We start from the raw sequence: 27793 nt of genomic DNA on the forward strand, positions 1-27793 counted from the left end.
TGTACTCCAAAATATAATACCTATTTCGGTCTCGTAGTTCGTTTAGTTTTTCCGGTCTTCAGAAAAAAAAACTCCAATCATTTTTTTAAATTGACCGTTACAAATTCGTATTCTTCTCAACAACATACCTATTATTTTTATAGTAACAAAAAAAAATATCATAATTCGCGAAACGCGGCGTTAAGTGTGAACCGATTAGCTTTTCAATCAAACAAGGAAAACATTACCTAACCTATACGAAGACCAGCGGATAGCCCGGCCAGCACACCCTCAGGTTGGTCGAATTCAGGGTCAAACGAATTTAATTTTAACTTTTTTTTATTAATTTATTTTTTCTTTGTCGTGTCTCGATGCACAAGAAACTAATATGCAGTTCGTTTTAATAGCTTAAGCCCAAGCCAGGGTGAATGGGTAATTGTTACGCAGTCACCTTTTTTTTTGTCCCATCCACTTTAGTCTTTGCCATTGATTTTTTTTAGAATATCATGCGGATTTCATGTGGGATATACTAATAGGATTTAGATGTAAAATGTATTTAACCGGCCTAGACATGCCAATTTTTTCGAATTTTATACATTTAAATACATACAATACGTGCAATATTCTAAAAATAACATGAGCAACACTAATTGTGGTTATATTGTATTTATTCCCCAAGTACAATGTTGTCGAATAAATCAGAGCCTGTATAGACCGCATTGACGACTTAGGTGTAAAAGGAACAAAAATATTCCCAGCGGCAAAATTAAAATAATCCCAAAAATTAAGGATATTATTATTTATACAGTTGTTAAGTAGTACCTACACGATCGTTAAGTAGTCGGCTAATGTGTGATTATACTATGTGGGCCTACTATTCACTTAACACGTTGATGGACACTCATAATTTTTGAAATTTCCAATACTGAATAGTTCGCTCAATAGTCGAGTTTTTTTATCATCTGACACCATTGAAAAGATTACTGCTATAGCTGTAATACCATAACATGAATTTTTTATATTACTACTATAGCACTAATGCCACCAAAATGTTAAAATATCATATTACTCCTATAGCAGCAATGACCATCAATGTGTTAATTAAAACTTCACATTTTAACCTCTACTTTTTAATGGTATGTTAGGATTTTGTTGTTTATCGTTTTCGTGGGAAACTATTGCAGGACCAAAAAAAACATCAACATTACATAACGACAAAAATAAAATTAATCTCACTGGAAATGAAAAATACAACTTTTTCGATGATAACTGACACTATTGTTTTTTTTAGTCAAGTAGAAGAATGGAAATGTATAATGGAAAAAATAATAGATTTAGATTTTCATTAAACTTAGAAAATGCAAAGTTAGACTATATTCGAATAAAATGTAAAAATCGTTAAATTGTATTATTTAGATTTAGAAACAGATTTTTAAGAAGAATAAATTCAATTTAAAAACATTGTTGAACATTTATTTCATTACTCAAAAAACTCATTGCATCGCCATTATAGAAGCCTTATTCGTCCACGAATATAGAAATGCTGTTAAGAAGCATTTGTGCTTTCAGTCTTCTTCAAATGCGAGTGGTGCAAGATCTTTTCCTAAGTATAAAAACATAAAAAATCTTTTTAAGATCATCATTAATCCATGAAAAAATGTCAAATATATCCATATTATTATTTGGTTAAAGAAATGTTGTGGGAAGACTTTATACAGAAATTTTCCACAACAAAATACAGAAACATAATAAAAGTTGTCTTATGTCATTTTTGTTTTTTTTTTGAGGGGGTAGCAATAATTATTTGCTCCATTGGTCCTTAATGCATTCCTGTGCTTGTGTCGTTTCTTTTTTTTTCGAGTTGAGGATTAGTAAAAGAATACCAAATTATTATTGTATATCAACATTATTGATCTTTACATTTTGTATACAAGTACATTAGATACTTTCAGTATAGATCATTTCAGTGTGCATTTTATAGACTGCTTTGTGTATGAACTAATAAAACTAATACCAGATATTAGAGGAAGACTTTTCTGGAGATGTTTGCGTTATTATTTTATTGTCCATATACCTTTGTCAATATACACATTTGTTGTTATCCGTGCACGTTTTGGTCGTTACAACTTATAATAACAATCATTAATTATAATAATAATAAAAAAAATTCGCTAATAAACCCAATCACACGCCCCGTTTGTGCAGATGTATCCGACCTTGAAACTTGCGGTTATTAAATATACATACAAGAGATTATTATCTCTTGTCTAAATTGTATTTTAATGTGTCGAACCGACGATGATAATAACAATGACATTCGTTGAGATGTGGAGTTTTTAATGAGTATAAATTTGATCGGGGAATCGACAATGTTTTTGAGCTCACGATTCGAGAAAGAAAAAAACAAATGTTCTATTTTTTTAATTGTTGGCGGATTACTTTACTAAGCAAAATATAATATTATGTTATTGCAAAGCGTGTCCCGGTCACGGTTGGACGATCACAAAGTGTACGTCTCCGTGCACAAGTGACTCTTTGCTAGGAATAATATTATTATAGTGTATGTGTGTGCGGTACACCTACATACATATCAAAGGCACCTAATGTACATACAGATAATAATTATTGCGCTGATTGTACAGATAGCCCTTTCGCAGTGCCATTTCACGCCCCGGACCGTTTCGCAACAATGATAAACGCCTGCATTTTAACGTGGATAGGTATATCTATATACACATATGATACAAGTGCACGTTGATCGTGCTGCTTCGGTATATTTTTTTATATTTATTTATTATTGTTCTTCTTTTAGTCGATAAATCTTCCTCTACGCCGAGCAATCCAAGTACACAAGACGCTCGTTTTTCCCTAAAGTAATATTGTAGTTTTGTAGTTTTAATATGAATATGTTTAGGCTGAATACAACAAATTTCATGTCGCCTTTTTCGCGTTAAACTTTTACTTTCAGTTATAGATTAGAGTTAAGAGTGATATGATATAAATGATAAGAGATTAGAGATGTGATAAGAGATAATATCCATGATTCAATAAAAAGGATAAAAATTTGAATATTGGAAAATGACACAAACTTAAGTGTCTCTACAATGCAAAACTACAAAATCGAATTGATTTTTAAAAGAACATGTTTGATCTATCCTTACAAGCTGTACATAGTGTTTGCACTGTTTATGAATAATATTAGTGTATTGTTAATCGTTGATCATTGTCCGTAATATTTAAAAAAAAAAATAGGTATAAATATTACACGACTAGTGTTTAAGTTAGCCTTGACTCGGTTTCGCGCATATGAATCACATATATTGTATCGATAGAACATCCGGTCGATAAACAAATATTTAAAAAATTGGACGTAAAGGGTTAAAAGGTCGGTGGCGTATGCAAATTGGGGTCAAAGAGACATGGACAGCTTATCAGAGTGGTTGACCGAATTGAGAACGACAAGCTTTTATTTTTTTATTTAAAGTTATATTACTAATGTTAGGTCTAACATTGAGTTTTTGGATAGTCTAAAGCTCAGGGGAAGGGAGAAATTATCTTGGGGAATAGTAAATTTGGAAAATTACAACTATATGAATGCTGATTTATTTATAAGGGGGGAGGAGGCGTTTCGAAGTAGTTTTAGGGGACCCATAGCACGTTATAAGCAAGGAGGCTTGCTAGGAAAACCTTTCCAAAAATTAGGCATATGTCAGCTGGCTCGTTTGTATGTAGGTTCTAGTCGAAGAAATCAGAATTTTAGTATTAACGGTTAAGGAGCATAAAACCTATGACCACTTTGCAAATCCAAAAATAATGAGTTAGACCACTAAACATGTGAATTATAACCACCCCTCGTATTGAGTAATAAAATAACACTCCCACCACGAGAAAATGACAAATTTTGTACAAAACTATTAACACACATTGTCGTTGAAAACAAAAACATTTATAAAGAATGTTATTTAACCGATTTTATCCATCTTTGTGGGTTAGGCTGTCCTTGCGTTAAGTTCCCTCTCAAATAATGTATCTTTAAATGTACTTACAATAAAATATGACCAGCCACTACAAAAGAAACAATACAAACTGAATTTGATTAAGCAAACATTAAAACACAAAACACCAATTTGCATACATTTCAATTTACATATATTTTCTAAAACACATTTTGTAACGTATCAAACTTGGTACTGAAAGTATTACTCATATTTTTTTTTGAAACCGAAATTGTCTGATCGTTTTGAAAGGAGCGCCTTGGAAATTAAAATATATACATACATATCGACAAAATATAATATATTATATTATATTATAGTACAAAATATAATATATTATATTTTGTACTCGATATTTATCCACAAACAAAGTAACTAGTCTCGACGGATTTAAGCTCATAGGAAATACATTACAAACAATATTGCTTGGCATCTGAGCTTGTTATTTAAAACTTGAGCGAAAAATAATAATTATTAACATTGTAATACAGTCAGGAAGCTGTCCGTGTGCATTGGCGTGGAATCCCTACTGAGTGTTGTATACATTGTAGACATACATACTAGATATACCTAGATAGGTACTCGAATTACGCATCAAGCAAGTATTTATATTTAATTTACACCTTTCATTGACACGTCATGGTCGTCGGTTGTCCAAACAAAAATCTAATTAATATTATTATTCGGTATAAAACACAGCACAGCAATACAGCACAGGCTTGCCCGGTGGCTAGGATATGATGATAAAGGAAAGGATTATTCGTGTTTTTTTCTATTTTTAATATTTAAGCATGACAGACACTACGTCTGATTCCATAGCTTAAACTGAAATATACATATAATAATATAATTTATGAATATCGATGATACTATTATATAAAAATGGACTAGAACTTTGGAACAACAACATGTTTTTTGTTTTCAGAAAACACACTTTATTCAAAAACAAAAATAGCGTTTTAAATTACTATAATATTATATAAGAAAAACTGAAATCAGTGCGCCAAAGTCAAATAGTATTATCCTTGCTCGATGATGATGTGACTCGTCTTACTTCTGTACACAAATAAGCGTAGGGCTAGTTACTGAAAACACATAGGACATTGATTTTCCAAAAAAAGAACTGCTTATTCGTTTTATTCGTTTCATATAGTATTAGAAACATTATTACAATAACCTCTAACCGAGCAATATATCCCTTAGACGTTAAGTAATTGTTTGACAATATTTTACTTGATTATAATCAAACCGAATTGTCTAGTGATGAACTATTATTTATCTGTCAGCTATCTAAGCATGCAATCTATACATTACCTAGTGTACCTAGCTGTATAATTGTGCTTGATCAATGTATACGATCAATGTCACAATCATTAATGTCAGGTAGCTGACAACCGTTGACAGTTGAATTCAACAAATTAATCTGCATTAGTGTTAAATTGTGGTTATGATGGCTGCTATTGTTCAACCTTTTAACCAGATAAATACATTTATCGCATTGAACGCGGTTACTATTAATAAAAATCAGTCCTAAATCAATTGATTACTTCTCTCTCAAAATATTGAAACTTGTTTTGGTTTTATACATATAAATATAATATATACTACTTAAGGCTGTAGAACCATTATGATTCCAAACACAACGTCCAGCATATCTTATGCAACTATTTCAATATACTGCCAACAGTAGTAAAGGTTAAAAAAAAATTCTAACATTTTATACTATTGTAAAGCTTGTGCAATAACCAAAGTTGTTAGGTGAAAGTCATCTAACTTTTTATAGAATGTGATAGAAAACTAAATTTTCGTTTTGAGAAACGTGTTAATAAACTAATACCAATAACATTTGTCATTTAAATTGGAACGATCACTTCTTGTGTTTGGAGCATTGTAAGCTATTAATTTTTTCCTTTTTTCCAGATGCTAAATACTCTTTAAGGACTTCTCATTGTGCGTTGAATTAAAAATGTAATTTAAGTCCTAAACAAGATACCATTTACGGTGAGCATTGACGGTTGTAAGAATAGTCTAATTTAACCATATAATATGTTATTATTATGTTCGTTGTGTATCAACATTTTGTTAGTTAACCAAAATGTATTAGATTTATAGACTAAATTATTTATGGCTAATTAGGTCATGTACACCTATATAAAGCAGAGGAGCTGATACAGCACAAGTAACAACAACAACAAAAAAACACCTTAATCAGAACACTATACGATCTGAATACCTTAATTGTCTAGTAAATAATGATCGTTGCACTCTTTGTCGAAGTTCAAGGTCGCCATTAAGTTGAAATCTGACATAATAACAACAATGAGGTTATCTTCTTTATGATGTAATATATTTTCAACTTGTCTAGAAATAACGCAGATAAAAAAAAATTGCGCCAACAAAAACAATTAACACTTTATTGATTTGCGAGATAAATTAAACATTTTTTTATTACATAATAATTTTATTACTTTTTATTTTTTATAAGTTAAGGTCAGAATTAAGACGGTTGTTGTACATTGTAATTATCTATAATATTATAATATGTAATTGGTATTATACAAATTTACCATTTGACTGTGATAAAACACGGATTTTCTAATAAAATCACATAAGTCATAATAAAATGTAATTGCAATTATTAATAATGTGATATTATGGTTTTATAATCATATTGATTATCTAACTTCTGGTAAACTCCAGTATAAGTAAAGATAAAAAAATAGATACTTAATTGATTGGTTAATTAATTAATAGCCAATTTCTTTTTTAGTTATCGGATAACATAAAATTGTGTTTCCCGTTTTATTAAATACTAAAGCCAAACATGAATCATGTTCTTTTTATAGCGATTTAGAGACGTCAAATATCAAAACCACCAACCGATAAAGTTTAATTTAAAAAAAATTGCTCGAATGAAGTACAATTGAGGCTTTACATACGTTGCTATTTAAGCAATAATATTATATACTTTATTATTTGAACGAATTTGGTATTGTTAACATTCACGGTTCGACGTGTGTATATTACAGTTTATAATTTACATGTAATTTTAACCGTAAGAATATTTACCATGAAAAATTCTTTAAGTTTATCAAAACCGCTGTCGATGGCCAAGTATAATAAATATTTTTGCCTGTGATGCGAATCAGTTTTGGTACAATTATTATAAAAATGTTGATTATTCTACAGCGAAACGCAAAAAGGGAACGTTTTTAATGTATTCTAATCTAATTGTTGTGGTCTATACACTATGTATACTAACGTTTTGTGGTAAATTAAATAGTTCAAAGTATTGTAAATATATAAAGGTTATTGCATACTATATCTAACTACCGTTATTTAGCAAATGCCGTGGGTTTTTTTTTATTGTTCATTCATATTCGTCAAAATATAAAACTATTATAAACCCTAATGCTTTAATGACTGTTGTTACTATACAACTCAAACGGGTCGGTTAAAATGCTATAAATCATGTGAATTTATGTTAATAATACACTGATGGGTAACACTATAACATGTAATTTACACCGAAGGCACGTCATATCTCTTTGAGAATCGTTTAGCCAACACACTAACGACAGTCCATACCAATAATTATAATAAAACACGTGGGTTTTTCTTTAGTATGTTGTCTTTGTCGAAACGAACCGTGTAATTTGCCTATAAAAATGTTATCAACTTACATATTATATATATGAGTAATTATTATTGTGAGTTGACTGCCAAAAATGTTGTTGTACTCCGGTATTATGCAGTCCAATAAGCAAATTAGCTTGTGTGAAGAAAATCCATCAAAGTTAGTAATAACCGCGTCTAGGTTAGGGCAGGTCCGTTAAGAAAATAAATACACCATCGTTGAGTTATTTTGAGAATTTAAAGTCCAATGTTTTCGTCATTCTTGTGTGTGACATGATATATACAACTGATGATGTGTATAACTATTGATATGACCAGAGGTAGATATTTTTTACTTATTAATTAACTTGACATTTCTTCTTAAAAGTGGTGTATTAGTATAAACTTGATATGTTAACTAACAAGAGTTCTAGTTTTGCTGTACTCTTTATACCCTCGAGGCGTTATATCGAATAAATAAATAGTTATTACTTATTGGAACCGTTATTTATAATGGTAGACAAGTTAACAAGATAGTTATAAAGTAAGAATGGTGACTGATTGGGAGCACAAGATATAGAATTAATGGTAGTGATCAAATTAGTGCTTAAAAAGCAAAAGTAGAGGAAATCAGGCGATAAGGGATATTGATAAGGGGGTATATCAGATAAGGTACTTGTTATTAGAATAATTATTGATCCTTGATAGGAGCAAGCTGCAAAACCTGTTGTATGTTTGATAATTTTTCGAGTATCTAGACATTTTTTTATAAATATTTTTCTTTTTAATTTAAATACAAAATATTGAGTTTATGTTTCTGACCTAAAATACATTATTCACTAGCCTGATTTAGATTAGCTCCTCGGCACTACCATTTGTAATTATAAGATACCCGACGGTATGTAGTAATTATACATATTTTATAATTGCTAGTTATTTGTTTGTGTGTATATTTCGTCCATCATGAAATTTTTTATTTAATTTTTTTTTTTTGATATTATTATGACGACCTCCAACCTTGCCCAGAGTAAATTTTATTAACACCATAAAGTTTTCATGAACACCAACCACAATTAGTGTTGTATCGGACTCAGTTTGTTCGTGTTGAGTCACAATTCGCAACACTCTTGTCATTGTATTTTTTTTTAAATTCGCAAAAAAAACATTCACCAATATTTACAGGAATGAATAGAACGAATATATTCGGGTTTTCAATCGTGAGCATTAATATGTATGAAAATTAAAAAGAAATTTTAGTAAAAACCCGTTGTTGTTAATTATAAAAACTGTGCGAAATTAGATTTAAAACCTCTTACTCTCACCGATTATTATGCAAAAATATTTTAATTAAAAAACAAAATGAGCCATATGTACAATTTTTTTAGTCAGGCATTTTGTTTAAAACATTTATTTTCGGGTCTGTTCATAGCAGAACTTAGCTAACGATAAAACCTCAAACCGCTTATAAGTACACTTAGAAGTTGAAAAACAATAATATTATTAACAAAGTAGGCGAATAGCCACTAATTTTTATTAGTCAAACATTTCCTCCTAAGAATTTGGAAGCGTTTAAAAAAATTTTCAAACCTGTGGGCCGTACTGTGGTTAAAGAACATGTTAAAGATAATTGACAATAGTTGTTAGATTTCCGGCATTCTATAATATGTTAATACCGATATTATTCTAGAATATTTACAACTTGATAATTTAAAAAACAAAAAAAAATCTTAAACGCTTTTTATTTCTGGTTTTGTGAATATATATTTCAAGTACAACTATAATTGTATGCCCCTGCAGCGTGGGTTTCGGGTGTCTAAAATTAACAAAGAAAACAAGTTCTTAACACTTATAAATTACACATTTACACGTAATCAGGTGTATTTAAAATTGTACAACTTGTACTGTAGATGATTGATCAATAGAATGTAATTATTAATTTGTTTTGCTCCATTTTATTGTACTTAGTTTCCAATGTTAATGGACGATTTTACCTAACAGATAAGTACAAGACTTTAATGGGTAATTAAAAACGCATTAATTCTTTTAAATTATTATTGTTTTCGCCGTTGTACGATGCGCAAAATCATTGATCGACCAAACTCCCATATTATTATTATAATATCAAATTTTATTTTCGGTTGTATTAAAATTCAATTCTTAATTGTTGTTATCGAACAAGCTTGATTGCCTTATAATGGACTGTACATATAAATATGCTAATCGCTAAATTTACAATAATAATATCGGCATTATTAGTAATCTTAAGAATAATAATGTGTAATTTCCTATTAAAAAATATCGTTGTTCGCAGCGGCCATAATGTTGTGTGGTAGTATAGTATAGGTAGGTAATATGATAAAATGTTTTAATGGTTCAATAATAAATTAAGCAATCAGCGTTCATATAGGTACTGTGACTGAAAATAACAATTTAAATGTACACATCATAGTACAGTCGAAGTTCAGTATAGTTTAATTGAATTTTTTTAAATGAAAAAAACAAAAATCAAATCTAGTTTGCTGAATCGATTGGAATGCGATCAAACTTGATTGTGTGTGCTATCAACAAATTGTCAGTTTGAATTCAATAAATATATATATATATATATATATATGTACAGACACTGCTAAAAAATATTTTAAATAACCGGTAAAGCATGGGCTATTGATTTTTGTAGTATTACCTAACATAACAACACATTTTCTTGACCTTACACGCGGTTATATAACACCAGACAAAAAGGCGCTTTATAAAGAAGAAGTTGTCAGTATATTATATTACTGTGATCAACACTAAAGGCAGTATATTGTTTAAACTTAATAAGATGTGTGTTTGTATAAATATATAAAAAAAAAATTGTTCTCAAACGGTGCTGTTCGGGACAAGTGGAAAACAAGCGACTATTTGTTTGTAAAAAAAAAAAAAGGTAATATATAATTGAGACACTTAAATAATATATTTATACCAAAAAAATAATGCAATGTACAGAAGCGTTGGAAGTTTTGAAGGGAAAATTGGTCATTGCTGATAGATGGCCAGAGAATATTTTAAGTGAGTCAATAACCGTTATCTTAGAGTTAGTTTTAGTTCAATAATGAAAAGTTTAGAGACGGAGAAAGAGAATCTCGAAGATTGAATATGGAGGAATTTAATTAGATTAGACAAATTAAAAAAGATATAGATAGAGAGAGGATTAGAGCGGCAAAGAACTTGCAAGGGATGAGGCGGAGAAGGAAAGAAGAAGAAAAAGAAATAGTCTTAGCCAGTAGAATTGAAATCTGTAAAATGATAATATTGTGTGCCAATAATATTGTTGCTCAAAAATAGCCAATCATAGAGTGTTTCAATTTCAGCTGTTTTTTTTAATAACGACATTGTAATTCGATACAAATCGAATAAGATCAAACGTTATGTAACAATGAAAAAATAACTTATTTCATCTCGAAGATAAAATATCTAAACCGATTTTTCAATAACATTTTACTAAAAATAACGAACGGACTTGTTATACTTAAATGACAATAACTGTATTTATCTAAGTATGGACATTCAAGGTTTATGTGAACAAACTAAATGCATATTACTTTCTAGTCTGGTTCTGCGTTTATTGTATTTTGACAACAACGCGGTCTAGTTAAAACAAAAATAATAATGAAAAAGTTTTCATATTTTTTTTAGTTGTTTTGGTGAAACAATTTCGTCCCGTTTATCGAATGATCGTTGTTGGACATATATATATTATATGTTTTTCAAAAAGCCTTTTTTTTTGCGATGCTCCATTCACAGTACAGTTTGAGAGCTGTAATAAACATTTCATTAGGCTTCTAACACCTATGACCAATTATTTTGTTGCCACCTATCGATTGCTCTGTGTCAGGTCAAGTACGATTTCCGGTCGAGGTGCTATGGTTTTTATGAAGAAATTAGACTACTTGGATTCTTTGATACCCACGACTGATGAAGTATACATTTTTGGTTTTACACTTTAAATAGTTACACTAGACTACAGTTATTTGGCTAGTAGAGCCACATCCAGTTAAGCATATTAGGCAGGTTGTAAACAATTATTCATTATTAATATGGTATACCATGCTCTCAGTTTGCGCCTGAATGTATATTTACTCTTACAAATTTATACACACAAATATTCATACACAGTTTGTGTTCTTTACTAATATGTATCTGTCTTAGTATGGTATTCATGATATTGATAAAAAAAATCATATCTCATTCACAGTATGAATCGGGACAGAGCGGGAATTGAGGATATTTTAAAAGGATCAACATCCGAAATACCACGGGAAGGATCTTGTTGATTCCGGGATAGCTTCCTGGGGGGATTTCCCGGGAATTTAGACGTTTAGACAGCAGGTGAAGGAAGGGTAGGCAAGCTCTAAATGCGATGCTAATAAAAATAATTAAAAATTTCCGGTCAAGCCCGACAGCCGGCACGTGCGATCATGGCGTTACCGGTTTTTCCCCGGACAGGTCTAGCCGGGGGGGTGGGGTGATGGAGGTGTAAGACTCGCTCGAATAAGACGGAAAAGAAGCACAAACCCAAGTAAATGACTCGCTGTGGGCCGTGTGGTAGAAGTAGGAAAACAAAACAAACTAAAAAATGACTCAAGTCAATTAGGGGGAAACGGCGGCGGCAATATCCCCCCGACGAAGAACGTCATGCAGGTACACAACCGTTGCCCTTGAAAAACCGAACCGCGCGGCGGTGGCGACCGTCAATCGCCGCGGCGTCTGGTGAGGGGACAAGGTCCGCGTTAGGCAGAACCCGCCGAGGTTTTATATTGGATCCGCGCATCCCGACCGGCATCAGTATCCGACGGACCGTTGCCGCCGTTTGGCGATTACCTATTAATAATAAAATATAAGAAAAGTGTAAAAAAAAAAAGTGCGCGTTTTAATCCGACTTGCCGTTTTTTTTTTTGTTGCAATTTTCTAATATTATTATCATACACCCGTAGCGTTTTTGGCGAATTTTTCGAATTTTAATTCCTAGTTCGAAGAACGGTCGCCCGCTGTGGGTTAAATAATAATAATAACGCTCTAAATTATCGTTGCCGGGTTATTCGGCGTGTCCAGATTGACCGGAAGCAGTGAAAACAAGAGCGGATATCGACAAACGCGGGCAACAGGTCGTCGTAGCATTGGTGCAAGAAGCGAATAAATATTTTAACTTATAAAACAAGGGGTACGTTTTACACACAATAGTAATAATAACAACAACAACAACGGTATATAATATGAGAGTGTGTCTGTCAATAAAGAGATAGTGGTTGCGCCGAGAAAAACCTTCTCGGCCGCGTAGGAATGGGAAAAAGTAGTGAAAAAAAAACAAAATTTTTAACGACAAAAAAAATTATCAAGTCCCCGGTGAATCGACAATATTTACAATCTCAGCTGTTCGTCTTTATAATAATATATATTTTATATATATGTACATAATGGGTATACGTAAAACGTACAAAAAACTAATATGAATAAGACAATACCTACCGGTAATGGTCCTTGACTCGGAATGCTATCAAAGAAAAATAATAATAATAATAATAAATTATCAACGTGCGTGCACACACACACGGTTAAATAATATGTATATATACACACACACATATTTATATACATATTCGTCCCCAATTGGATACAAGGAGGACGACACTTTTCGTCGCCAAACGATCAATGTGTCTTGTCTTGTCTGTCTGTCTGTGTGTATGTATGTGTGTGTGTGTGGTGGTAGTACTACACACACACAGACGCATTACAACCTGTAAAATAATCAACTTTATTTGATAAATACCAGTCCGGTGGCCGGAACACGTTTGTTCGGTTTGTTCGTTAATTAATTAATAAGAATAATAATTATATCGTAAGCGTTTCCCGCGTATCCGTTATAGAGATTTAAATGAGCAGATTTTCGCGTTTCTGATTTGGATTTTTTAGAAAATGTTGTACTCAAGACAACGATATCGTCGTCGTTAGGACCGAACAATATTGAAAAACTAAAAAAACAAACTCTCCCCGCTCCAAAGTAAGTGATTTGTACCGTTATGACTATTAATTATAATTATATATATATGTGTACAATATACATATGTTATTTTCACTATAATATATTTGTGGCTTGATTCAATAAGGGCAAATCTCAAATTTTGGTCAAAATTAGTTAAAATACCCATTATGTACATAATTAAACGCTCTATATAGTCCAACAAAAATCATAGTTCTAAGTTTATTATTTAAAAAAATGTATAATTATTAAGAGTAGACGAAAACTTAAGCAAAATAAAAACTTTAAAGCTTTTTGCCAAACTTTTCATGAAGTGACATTGGTCCTTCTTGACCCAAGCCTCAGATATATAAAAATGACTGAGTGTTTTTTTTTTAAATCATCAAGAGCCATTTGGCTATTGTATTATTTGGAAATAATAATAATAACACTACCCACTGACCGGTATTTGAACTGGGCTTAGCGGTTATCCCTGAAAAAAAATTCGGTCGTCCCATAATTATAGTTTTAATTAGTGCTTATGTGTGTGTAATTGAACTGTCAAAATTAAGTGTACCGTTTTTTGATGATAACGCGTTTATGGAGAAAACCAAGATGACATTTGGGTTCCAGCGGGCAATGAATAATCAGTTATCATTAAAAACTGTTATAGGTGTGTTTATAGTCGTCACGGTTTTCCATTACAATTAAGAGCCGAGAACGGGAGACGTCCTTCGGTTTTATCACTTTGGCAAAATAATACATAAATAAAAACAAACTGTAATGCCCGTTTATTACATATTATAATAGAGAATCACAACAGTGTGCACTGTGCAATAGAGATTAGTATATCTATCACCAGTTTAGAGCATGTCTAGGGCAGGATAAATGTTTTTTTTTTTTTTTTAGGTGTTTTTCTATTGATTATATTTAAACAAACACATTTTAAACATTCCTACCTCAGAGTGTTAAAATTTTAAAATTTCACAAAATGTCGTTTTAGCCATTCAAAAATATTTAAATTACTACAATGATTTTGAAAAAAATTACACGCATTTTTTTTAATAAATGTTTTAATTTTTTAGTTTTGCTTTTAAAAACAATTAACAATACTTGGCTATTGACCCGTTAATAAAACTATTAATATCGAGCTATTTAAGAATTTAAAAAATAGTAGAACTTTTTTTTTGGTGGGGGGAATTTGGATACATGAAATATTAATCATGAAACTGTTTATTTATTAATTAATAAGTGTAGTATAAATAAATTTGTACAGGTTCTTAAACATTATATTGATATAATATTGAGAAAACAATATATACATTTATTCATATTGTATTCAAACGGACGAACAAAAAAAAAATAACATTAAAAAATATTGTTAAGCCTTTAAAAAAAAAAATTAGAATTTCCATTTCCCCAAAAACCATCAAGTTTCATTGAGTAGGTAAAACTATAAGTTAAATATTATCTTTATATGGAAAATGGCTTGTAGTTTATGTTGACTAAAAATTTTCGCTTTGTTTTTTTAACAGTTATCGGTCTGAAACAGTTAGGTTAGGTTATATTATGTAGGGGCGAATCTAAGAATGAATAAAGGAAGGAGCTAGAAAAAAATACAAAAAAAAAGAAATGCACTATAAAAGTATAAACACTAGTCATAGAGTTTGCATATTGAACATTTTTGTTTACTATATTATTAAAATTAAATATAAAAATAAACAATTAATGTACATAAAGGAGATCCAGTCCCTATAGCCCACCTCCACTTGTATCCGCCCCTGATACTGTGTACCTACAGCAACAGCTGTTGTCTATATTATGTAAATTTTAGTTTGTATTATACGAAGAATGTACTATGGAAAACATAAACGGATTTAGACCGGTTTTTTAGAGGAACTCATAAGTACAATTGTTTTGAGTAAACTGGGGGGACCCGGTTTGGCAAACTTGTTTCGGTGGATGATTTTGTTCAGTTATAATATATATAAAAATTATTATCGGATTTGAATGTCAATGTTAAACAATTGCCATATATACACAATAATAATATCATATCTACAGCGTGACACGGACGGGTGGTGGCGATTTTGGTTTGGCCGACGCGTTTTTTAGCCATATCCAACACAACAACTATGGGAAATTCTGTAGAAAATTTGTTTTTTTCTACTTTCGAATAGGCTCGATACTAAAATATTTCATTTTAACATCTAACCTAACCGGATTAAGGCGGATTTTTTTTCAAACGCGGAACTCACGACCGCGGCCCAAGGACGCCGCAAGAGTTTACCACCAGCAGGTCTCGCAGAATCCGCCACAGATCTCGGCCATCGACGTATACAACGCTGCCTGTAAACTGTTTTTTTTTTTAATTGTTGTTAATCGCTATTTATTAATGTAAACGGTCGTCGACAATAATATAAATATTGTATTATTATTATTAGGTACTTCCTTCGACAGGAATCCGCGACGTATGTGTGCGTGTCGGTCGGTATTATAACAATAGACTCGGTAACAGGGAAAAAACAATATTAAAAAGTAAAAGTAAAAAAACCGAATAACCTCAACGTGTATATATATATATATATGTACCTACCTACTTACCTACCTTACACACGAGCAGAAGACACACACGACTGATTCCGATGAACTTGGGTTTTCGGTTTTTAATGGCAGTCGCCGGCGCAAAACACACGGTTCATTATTACAATCTAACTGTGTCATCGCGATAATAATAATAATATTAATTGTTTTCCCTTTTTGTTCGTTGCCGGTCCGCGCCGCGCCGTAGGTCTTACCAGCGGGCACGTCAAGAGTACCTACCGCAAACATAAAGCTGGCCAACGACGGTGGCTCAAAATAGGGGGGTGTTTTTGCGCGGGGGGGGGCCGACTTATACTTGGGCACCTCACTTAAAGCGCGGATCGAATGAAACCAAATGGTGCAGGTGTTGGTCGTTGACTGATAACCGAAACCCTCCACGACATGGTGCGACCGACATATTTTAGAAAATATGAACATTTTACTAAAATAAGGCAATGAAAATAATTTGAATATTTAATACAAATTTGTACACTACATCTGCGATAAAAATCGATAAAATCAGTGATGCTAGGTACTGAAACAATAATATATCATAAAGAATTTTTCTCTCTATCAGTGGTTACTCCGAGTCCAGGAGGGTTTTGGTTTGTATGTTTACATTTTCAGCATCTACATTGCTTCAATAGGAAGTGCACATTTGGTTTTATCTAATCTGTGCTTCATCAACTGGCAACATAACCATGTTACTTAGAATTTTAATTAAACGTTTGGGATAAAATTAGAGTTTAAACACGTAAGTACCAAAATTCAAAGAGAACTATGTTCCCCAGGACATCACGTTGCTTTTTCTCTAAAATTTTTTCAAATAAAAAAATTACAACTGTTTCAAAAAAAAAACCATAAAAACTAACATCAATGTAAGTTTTTTATTTAATTTAGTTTCAATTTATGATTTACCTACCAAATAATACATATTATTATGCCATTGTAGTAAATTAAAGTGACCGTTTCAGCACCAAAACTAATTGCATGGAATTGATTAATAAATACATGCAATTATTGATAAAAAGGCCTGATATTCACGTGTACTGTCTAAAAAACAATTAATACATATTCAAATGCTTGGGAAAAGAAAAAAATCATTTTTATGAATAATACTCTTTCCCTACATTACAAAAATCTTCCAACATAACCAAATGAAACAGTGTGGTATCCTTATGGTTAAGGATAAAATTTTATAATTTTAAAAGTAATTATTCAAAACAATTCAAAATCAATCAAAATTTTTAGCAAATTACTTTTAATGTAAAAAGTTAACTAAATATATTGTTACGTTACCGTTTAAGTTTGAACAGTTGATAGAGCTTTGAAAAAAATTGAAAGGATAACAATTTGAATACTGTCTAATATTGTAAAATAACATACTAAACTAATGTGCCCCCCCCCCTAGGAAAAAACTATAAAATTGCTATTGTTTTAAGAGAAAATGAATGTTTTATCTCAAATGAATCATCCTATGTTATCGCGTTAACTGGCTATGGTTCTATTGTTTAAATAATTTTGGATTTCAATAAGAACTAAAGTAATAAATACCTTTTTATCACTTAACAAATTCAATAAATTAATAAAAAAATATTTGAATAAATGTTCAAATTTTAACTAAAATAATTGTTTATTTAGACAAACATTCTAATCATAAGATAAGGAAATATTATTTCCGAAATAACCTAACCTTTCCTAGTGTTTGGAACATATTTTCTTATTAAAACAAATTCGATTCCATTTTTCGACCGATTCAACGAACGCACTCACAGTCAACATTTACTTCACAAGTGAATGCGTTAAAAAACATATTATATAATTCATTTTCCTAAATCTAATGAAAATAAATAATCAGTGTAATAACGATTATGGATAATTCAAATAACACTATTAAACCTACCTAATAGTACTAGTTAAATTATTATTGTTGAACACACATTTAAAAGAATTGCTGATGTTTTGAAAGTCGAACGCCCCCGACTCACACGAGTCCTGCTTATTCGGCAAAGGGGTGGGGGATTGAATACCTCCAAAAAAATGATCTACATGACTGTTAACAAGGGTTTACAGTAAGTAACTTGTAAATACCTGGGTTTATGTATTTTTTTTGGAATGAGATTCTTCGTTTAAATCGAAGTCCACGTGTGGCGCGTTCTTTCCAAAACGACCCCACACCTAACTTGACATGACCTCGGGCAAGGATAACAAAAAAAACGCTTCCGTCAACTCTGTAATCTTACTATAAAATATGACGTTTTTTAAATCGTTTAGAAGATATTTGAGTTTACGTTTGACCGTAAACAAAATACATACAATAATATATTATATCGTCCGGTTCACCTCCCGGCCCAAGGTTCGGTGGATCCGCAAAAAAACGGATATACGGTTTTGACTTTGAATTTTCGAAACTACCCTCCAAACGGCAAGCCAGACAACTTGAGATATATATATATATGTTATACATGTGTACTTATATAATATACAAATACGTGATATATATGTTGAATTCGATTCCATTCACGTTTGTGCGTGACCTTGATTTTTGCACGTAAACACAACAACATGGAACCGCCGCTCACACGGTTGACTCGGGCGATAAGCGCGCTCGGGGAAAACTAGTTTGGCGACGTTCCTCGCGGCTAAATCGTAATGGACATAACAACGACACGGTGGACAATCGTCGGTCAGTCGGCCGACCCGGTCTGTGTGTACACACGCCATGAAAATATAAAATATTTTCGTCCAAGCAGAGTGGTGTTCTTTTGTTAGAGACAGACAGACAGACATACAGTCAGACAGGCAGAGAGCGAGCGAGTGAGAGAGAGGGAGAGAAAGAGGGACGGCTATTCGGCGATCCAGCTTGTAGGTCAATATCGCGTGTATACTTACTTACTGGCCAACGTCGTTAAACTACGATGGCGACGATTTATAATAGTAATTTTTCGTGTTGCAGGATTTCATTGAATTACCGTCATCATCATGTATTCGTACATCAAGAAGTTGGGTTTTCTGTACAAAGCGTACGTTCTCACCATCCTCACGTTGGGCTATCTGACGTCGGAAATGGGACATTTCATGATCGGAGTGACCAGCAAGGCGACGGCCAGGGACGTGCACTACGGCGACATCAAATGTCAGTTGCTCGAACAACTCGCCGAATCGTCCGTGTTCAATTACACGTTACACAGTCGCTGCGACACGTCTCCGGACCAGTTATCGTGAGCCCACCACTACTATAATAAACCTAGACATAATACATTAATTACAGAAGAAGAAAAGGTCTAAAAGATAAAACCCATTTTAGTAAAAAGCCAGTGCGGTGGGGTCGGGCCCCATAGTAGTGGGGAGGGAGCATATTGGGGGGGGGAGAGGTCACGGGTCTATATTAATTATTTACAAACTGAAGGTGATAAAATCACTCTCCAATAAACGCTTCGATGCGAATCCGAAATGGTTTAGAAATACAAAAGCATTGTAAAAGCCATAATGTGTCTGAAAATGTATTTATAAAGTATCAGGGTGCTGTTGACTGACTCAATTACAACTTAAAAAATTTACTGCTGTCAAAGTGAAAATTTTCCCTTTTTTTTTGGGAGGGTTTTTCTTTAATAAAAATACATTTAGTTTACAGATTCTTGTGAAAATCGTATACGTTATAGCCCCACACTAGATCAACCTTAGGTCTAATTTTTAGACCTAAAGTCCTAAAACTTTACTAGAAAAATAATGAAAAAGTTTCCACCCTTTTTAGGGAAAAGGATTTATGATAGAATTTATTGTGCGTTTTTCTCGGTTTTGAAGGGGAAAGGGGTGACCTTATTAAATTTTTGGTGCAGTAAAGTACCTTTCGGGTACGATTTCTGATCCATAGAGTTGCCGGTCTAGACACAAAATTACATAACAATATCTTCTCGGTTCGAGCTCTCGCATCGAAGCTAAGAACAATTATTACAACCGACGCTGATAATTACTCTTAAGTTATTATTATTATTTCATATTATATGCATGCGCACTGCGCGTGTCCTGTAGGCCGTTTGTAAGCAGCTCGTTCGCGTTCAATTAACTGCCAGTGTGTGTGTAGCTATTAAGAATAACATTATTAAATAATATGGTATATATATAATATACGCGATCAAGTATACGACCTTAAACGTTCCGACTTACATATTACATAGCGGTTGTTACCTATTAAAATACATACATATACACAGGTAACGCGATGAAAAAATAAATACATACATTTTCACGGGCAACGCGGACGGACACTTCAATAACGAACCGGCGCATTAGACCGTTTACTTTTTTCTTATTATTTTTTATATAGGTATACATATTTTTTTCTTATCTCCTCTACAACTCATACCGAACCGCTGGGCGCAGAGAGGTTAAGGAGGCTAATCACCCCCACTCCCCTTCTGGTCTGTTTTGTAAAAATTACACGATATTAAGCTTATCTTCTGCAACCGAGAGATATTGTTCTCCGACGAATAACAAATTACAAGATTAAGAGATTCGAAGACGGTTATGGCCAAGGCTGGACGAGTTATCGGCAATGGCTCTAAGAGTATATTATATCTATGTTGGCATGTTAAATAATTCCAAAATTAAGTATTTTATTTGTCGCAATTCACATTGCTTTTGTGTTTACAAGGTTGTACATTAAGCGTTAAAAAATTATGCAGTATAAGTGATTTAGGACATTTTAGTGTTGGCCAGTTATCGCATATACTCAATTGACGATATTTTAAAAGTCAAAGCATATAACATAGGTAAATTGATTTTATTTCAGAATTAACTTAAATTAATTTATTAGGTTCTTATTATGAAAGTTTAACTAGGCTAACTTAATTTTAAAACTAAATTCAACGTTTAATTTGGTTAGGTCGAGTTAGGCAAATAGATGGACAATGATTAGTTACTTAATACATTTAAGAGAGTTAACATAGTATTAATAAGCCGATCAAAAGCAAAGTGGTGTATGTAAAATATTTTTGAAATTTGTGAATTATGACGTAAATCCATATTCAAACATTGACAAACAAACTGATTTACACCACTTTTCTTTTGAAGGGCTCATTTTATACTTAGATACCTGTTAGTAATTTCACCCGACAATCCGGTCTGCAAAAAGGTCTAAAAAAATCAAATCACATTATCGATTAGGCAGCGTAATTGTGATTTTGCCAAAACATTTTACAATAAAAGTCATCATTGTTGTATTTTATTGTTGTTGTCATTCGCCACAGACAATAGATACAAATGAAACTGTTATTGTTCAAAACCGAATGCTCTTCGGGCACCGTTTAAACCGGTAACCTTGTCGATAATATTCAGAAATGTTACTGACGGTCATTCGTTTTTATGTATTTGGCGGGTTCAAGAGTTTTTTAACGGCTGCTCGACCCTGCTTTATGTGCTGCACATTTGTCACTGTATAAAAAAATGCATACCAGTCTTTTGGTTTTGAACAAAATAAAATAAACACAGAATTAATTTGTTAAGGATAAACTAATAACAATAACGTTTGTTTAGCTGACCAATTTATATTGTAATTCTAAGAGTAATGTCCGCTTTATGAATAAACAGAATATGAAAGTGCGACCTACGTGCTCTGTTCTTTCATGTTTTTATTTACCACGCATGTATTTCTCCAGATTCAATATCCATCTTAAAGTAGGTAGTTAAAACGTACCCAAATATTTGGCAATGGCTTAGGCGCTCTAACAACAAGAGCAATGCGAGACCATTAGAGGTAGATTAGGAGACGACGTTGATGGATTTGAATCATTCAATATTAATAGTGAACAATGTGTGTTTAATAGGTGTGAATCGTTGACCCTGGACGACGGTTCGAAGTACTGTGAATGGAACTACAACGGTCTCGGTTTCGAATATCAACTGTTGGCAGGTCCGGCGTTCATTGCGGTTTACTCGATATGCGGAATCGGTTTTGGAATCGCAGCTGACAAGTTCAACAGGTAAGCAATCACGACATTTATTGGTTTCTGGTCATATAACTATCATACTAAAAACTATAGTAGCTAAACAACAGGCTAATTCGTTGGCAAGATTAACTGAACTAATATTAGATACATGTTTGCTGGAGTCTATTGAGTTATTGTTTCTTATTTAATTTTAAAAAAACCTATTATTTTCTGGGTTTTATAGAAATTTTGTTTTGGGTTCACAATATTTTAATGATGAACTGGACTAAATCCAACAGCTCTATTCTAACCTCGTTAATAGTTTTTTTATTAATCACATTTCTCAAGACAAGCAATGTAATTCCATCTTGATGAATGCAATCTTGACGCATTTTTTACGATTAGTCCAACATGAAATTATAATACTAATTTCAATACAAAATTGTGGACCCCAAAAAAGCTCCAATTTAGATGGATCATATAAAAGTCCAGCCGTAAACAGGAAAGCCTACACTTTGATCTTTTTGAACATGTCTAGTAGTGTGTTAGAACGATTAAGGCTAACACAATAAAATTTGATGTAATTCTTCATAATAGATTGCTATCTAGAATCTGCATTATCCTTCAACTTGGTTTAACTGTTCTCGGAGAGATTTCGCTGGCACCACATATTATGAGTATCAAATGCTCTGAATGTTCAATAACATTTCCAAATCTTTTATTTTTTTTTTCATTCATAATTTCCGGAGTAGCTCCTAGAGCTTATATTTATTAAATAGCTGTATACATTCTGTAAAACATGTGACCAGTGACTCTAACCTTTGCTAATGATTTTTTTGTTTTGTATTAAAACACTGTGTATGTTTATTAATTTAATTTGTTTAATATACAGGGTTCGTCTGTTGTCCCTGTGCACGTTGATCAGCGCGACGGCCATTGGTCTGATCGGAGCAGCTACCAGTTACTGGCATTTGATACTCCTTAGAATTTTGCTTGCTGTTGGGTAAGTACTGTCGAACGATATAAAGCAACGGACAACCTGCTCGCCTCGACGATTAATAATTATAATATTAAATATTTTGTACTTTTCATTCTTACAGCGAGGCTGGTACCAATCCTTTGTCCACCGGAATACTGTCGGACTTGTTTTCTGAAGTAAGCATGGTCACCGTTTTTGCATAAATCTGTACCCACCAAAAGCTTGAATATGTGTAGGCTTGTCTTATGATATTTCCAGCCGTGTACAATGCGGAAATCGGTTACTGGTTCCTTTTTTATTATTATTATTCCCAATGCTAACCAATTGTCTTTTAAATTGAATTTTTGGAAGTCGTTAACGAAAACGTGTTTTGCAATAATCGTCGTACCCTCAAAAACGCGTTGGATTTTTCAATACAAATCATTTGGTGTTTAATGGCCCGCCTTGTAAATGATAGTACGGTAAAAAAAAAAAAAAAATTGGACCGGTTTCAAGAAACGCGTTTTGAATGATTCATTGGAATATCGTAGCGTCGGATTGTTTGTATTAATGTATAATTATGTTGTTGTTTGTAGGATAAGAGAGGATTGGTTATGGCCATCTTCAACTGGGGAATCTACGCTGGTATCGGTTTGGCTTTCCCCGTCGGTCGGTACGTCACCGAGATGAACATCGGTGGATTGGTAAGATTTTAAAAATAATTATCCTTGCAACTAGTTCTACTGGATGATCGATTTAACGAAGGCCGTTGAATTCGATTCTCTGGCTTGTTATTTTGTAACTTTTAAACCCAATTGACTGGCCAGCAATCAATTATGAATGATTACTCTTGGAGTCAATAGAGTTAACTTAACCTCACACGTTCACCGACATAACCTTAACCTCAACTGTGGTATAGATCACTGTTTTTCCGGTTATTCTCATAGATCGCTTCGATAAGTACGCATAGCCGGAAACAGTTCTATCCGTTGGGAGGGGGTTTCAAGAGGACAAAGAGATTCCCTGAGAAATTAGACAGATCCCATTATTTGTATATTATGATTAATATGAAATAATTATTATTATCGACATCCCGACAGAGTTGGAGAGTGCCATACTACTTGAGTGGAATGATCGGAGTGATCGTGGCAGCTTTAGCCATCACCACCATGAAAGAGCCAAAGAGGACTGTGATTAGCGATGAGACTGAAGAAGAAGCGGTGGCTACCGAAGTGGCCAAACCCGGCGCGGAACACAATAACGTCAGTGTTGCCAACACAACGCCCGGCAACGGTGCTGCCAATCCCGAGAGCGCGGAAAAGGTCAGCATTTGGAAAGTTCTGTTCCAACCGAAAATCTTGATCCTCTGTATCGCCGCTTCCATAAGACACACGGGTATGCTTTTTACCAGCCAGAGTACGCGTCTTGCGTTTAGTGTATAACACAATGTGTTTTTTTTTCCTACCCTTTTTAGGAGGATTTTGTTTCGCCTACAACGCGGATCTGTTTTACCGCGACATCTTCCCCGGCTACGACATGGGATGGTCCTTGTTCGTGGTCACGTTCTTGGTGGGCAGCATCGGCGTGGTTGTCGGCGGTATCACTTCGGACAGTATAGTAAAGAAATACGGGATGAGATCTCGTGTGGCCGTGCTGGCTATCAGTCAGGTACGATAACGTTCAGATCTAATAATACACTGTTGTCGAGCGAAATTCCCCGTAGCAGTCGGTGGGTTTTTCTATGATATGCAAATATTAGACCCAGCAAACAAAGTACACCGGCACGGGCAGGTGGTCGGGTTACACCGAAACCGTTTATCATACTATTAGTCACCTAATGGTGCGAACCGACAGAACAACAACAACAATAATAATTACATAATGTTATAGTACACTGCTATGGCGTATCGCAATAACGACTGTATTATTGTGATGTTATAATTAATTGCATACTCATCAATCAATTTTGGCAAACGGGTGTGCGCTATCGGATTTGCATTAACCGCTTCTTCGTTTGGCAGTTTACTTATCTAACTATTTAACTTAGACAGCGTATCCGTTTTGCCTGGGTCGCAGAGATCCGAATTAGGATTTATTACCTTTGGCCGGTTAGCTACAGAGGCTGTGATCGTATTTAATAAGCTATAACTGGGAAGAATAGTGTTAAGGAACATGCTCGATAGTGCTTGACTGATTACTCGACCAACTTTGGTTTATACGATTTGAAACTGTAAGGACTGTACAGCTAATTGCAACAAAGATTCACATTTGCAACGTTATAATCGAGTGTTGCGATCATTTGTGTAATGCTATAAAGCTTGTAGACGATTTATATTTATTGCAACGGCATAGCTGTAATACTTTCTTAATCGCAGTGTTGCAATTAAATGTTGAAATGGACGTCTATCGTTTAAATTCGAATTGAATCGAGTTTAGACGCGAGTTGTATTTCAACTATCGAAATTGTTGTCGATATCGATTATATTTTAATGTATCATTGCAGTTGATCTCCACGCCTTTCGCTTATGGAAGCATTTACTTGGGACCTTTCGGCGCAATGGTCACACTGGCCATATCCTATTTGTTCGGTAAGTCGACACGCAGTCATGACATGTGTAATATAATCTCTTTGTACCTACCTACTGTCTAACCACTGTCCCTGTGGTGTCCAACAGCTGAAATGTGGTTCGGTATCTTGTTCGCCATTCTCGTGGAATCCGTGCCAATGTCTGTCCGGTCGACCACGGTGGGCGCTTTTCTTTTCTGGATGAACAACTTTGGCGGTAACGTTCCTATGTTCGTAGAACCGGTGAGAAAGGCGTACGACTACAAAACGGCGCTGGCCATCTTCTACGCGGGTTTCTACTTGCTCAGTAAGTATAACACCACAGACTTTAATAATCTCAGGTAGGCGTGTCCAAATGTTTTAGTTGCAAACTAATAATTGTCTGGTTTTTCTCATTTTTTTTTTCAAAGTGTTTTCATTAAAAAATAACGCCTTTTTATAATATATAATGATAGTTTAACGATTTTAAACGTTATCCAGAGTAACTTAACCGATATATATATATATATATATTAGAAAAATTAACCACATCAATAAATAACGAGTAGCGCCGTAGAAAATAAAAAATTGATAAACAAAACTGGTTCGGTATAATTTGATTTTATATTTTAGACGTGTAAACCAATTCACAACATTATGTTTTGCCTTTAACGCAATTTTTTACCGATAATTAAGTTTTTATTAATAATAAGTACCACCTACTAACACGTTGAGATTTTTATTGATTGCTATTTTCATTTTCTTTTAATATGTATATTAGGCAATAAGAATAACCTATAAAAGCGTACGTTTTCTCTACGTGTAACCGTTAAATTATATTATTATTATTATACAAGTGATTTGTAAAATTCTATGCTTTCTACTTTCTACAGGCCTTATACATTATAGGGCCTAGGGTTAATAAGAACGGGGGGCGGGGGGTGTTAATACCTCCCTAATGCGGATGTACGATTTTCTATAATATATTTATATCTATTATTCTTTTTCAATAATTTTTAGGTTCGGTGATGTTCGGTATAAACATATTGTTCATGGGAAAGAAGAAGCAAAAGAAAACCAACAACCACACGTTGGCCGGCATAGAAAACGGAGGATTCAAAAACACCGAGTTCGGACTGGGCGGCAAAGGCTTTTCGATTTCCAATGTCGAAAATCATCTGTAACAAGGTGAATACCGCAAAACCCTGAGGAGTCATTAGTTAAATTTGGAATCATTAGTTTGATATTATGTATTTAAACAAAATTATGCACGTTTGCCCATAACGTGATAAGTCAGACATTTTCTATTACATATGTAGGATGATTTTAAACCTTAATATTCATAATATGTGATGTAGGTCGTCCCTTAAAGAGGATATGCACACACATATTACACTCATATTTGACATGACTAGTTTTTGTCAATGGTATTTGTGATTTTGGTTATAAGTCAATGAAAATAATGAGAAAAAAGGGCAACAAGAAAAAAAATGTTGTTTTTAATTTTCATTACAATTTGTTGTAGATGGCTGATTTTAAAATGATTGTCCTTTTGATGTGGTAATATAGTTTACAATTTCCATAGTGCCAAACTTAGACTTATCTCCCATTTACCCAAACAACGCAGTGTTATTACAACATGCTGTGTAGGGTTTCATATATAATCACAGCGTAATTAACTTTTTCAACGGATTTTGCTCAGACAATTTTTTTAAAAGCGTAAAATTGTTAACCCTTTATAGTGGATTTTTCATTTTTAAATCCAATCTCGAGTCAATTTGGTGGGGTATCGATTGAAATCGCCTCGACCCTATTTTAAAAGACCCGAAAAAATATTGTAGTCACCGACGGTGTTCAATTGAATTTGCTGTTTATTTTCAATACACGTCTGTTGGACACCGAGCTAAGTAAATCAAGTATAAATTACACTATATACCTATATAAATTGATTCCGGGTTAGCCGGATTACTTTTTGGCCGTTCCGACCGAAAAGTTAAACTTAACCGTGACCCAGTTTGCGGGCGAAATTGAATTTCCTGATTTTTTTCGACCAGAAGAGTTGTGTCAATAGAGTTCTATAGTAAAAAAAAAACAAATAAAATACAATTTGACCATCACCAGCGTATCCTTGAAACGAGGGGTTTCTTTTTTGGCAGCCGAAAAGAAAATTTTTTGTTCAGAAAGTTTCACAAA

General features: G+C 33.2%; 1 protein-coding gene across 2 annotated transcripts; it reads left to right on the plus strand.

Moving 5' to 3' along the window:
* On the plus strand, window positions 1-26788 carry LOC126838036 (protein spinster homolog 1). 2 transcript variants are annotated; one of them, XM_050572134.1, is made up of 11 exons: window positions 1-274; window positions 19127-19391; window positions 21996-22151; window positions 22990-23100; window positions 23198-23252; window positions 23652-23759; window positions 24156-24450; window positions 24530-24723; window positions 25559-25643; window positions 25731-25928; window positions 26621-26788. In XM_050572134.1, exons 2-11 carry the CDS (start codon window positions 19153-19155, stop codon window positions 26782-26784), a joined length of 1605 nt encoding a protein of 534 aa, XP_050428091.1. In that variant the 5' UTR covers window positions 1-274; window positions 19127-19152; the 3' UTR covers window positions 26785-26788. The 2 variants fall into 2 exon arrangements, with proteins under 2 accessions (XP_050428091.1, XP_050428083.1); XM_050572126.1 differs by lacking the exon at window positions 1-274 and adding an exon at window positions 12406-12792.
* Window positions 26789-27793: the final 1005 nt, after the last annotated feature.

Source organism: Adelges cooleyi, unplaced genomic scaffold (assembly GCF_023614345.1).
Source record: "Adelges cooleyi isolate 19-005CV unplaced genomic scaffold, UGA_ACOO_1.1 ACOO_flye_CR_arks_rails_tigmint_CR_PRNA_108, whole genome shotgun sequence".
In the NCBI taxonomy this organism is placed as follows: Eukaryota; Metazoa; Arthropoda; class Insecta; order Hemiptera; family Adelgidae; genus Adelges; species Adelges cooleyi.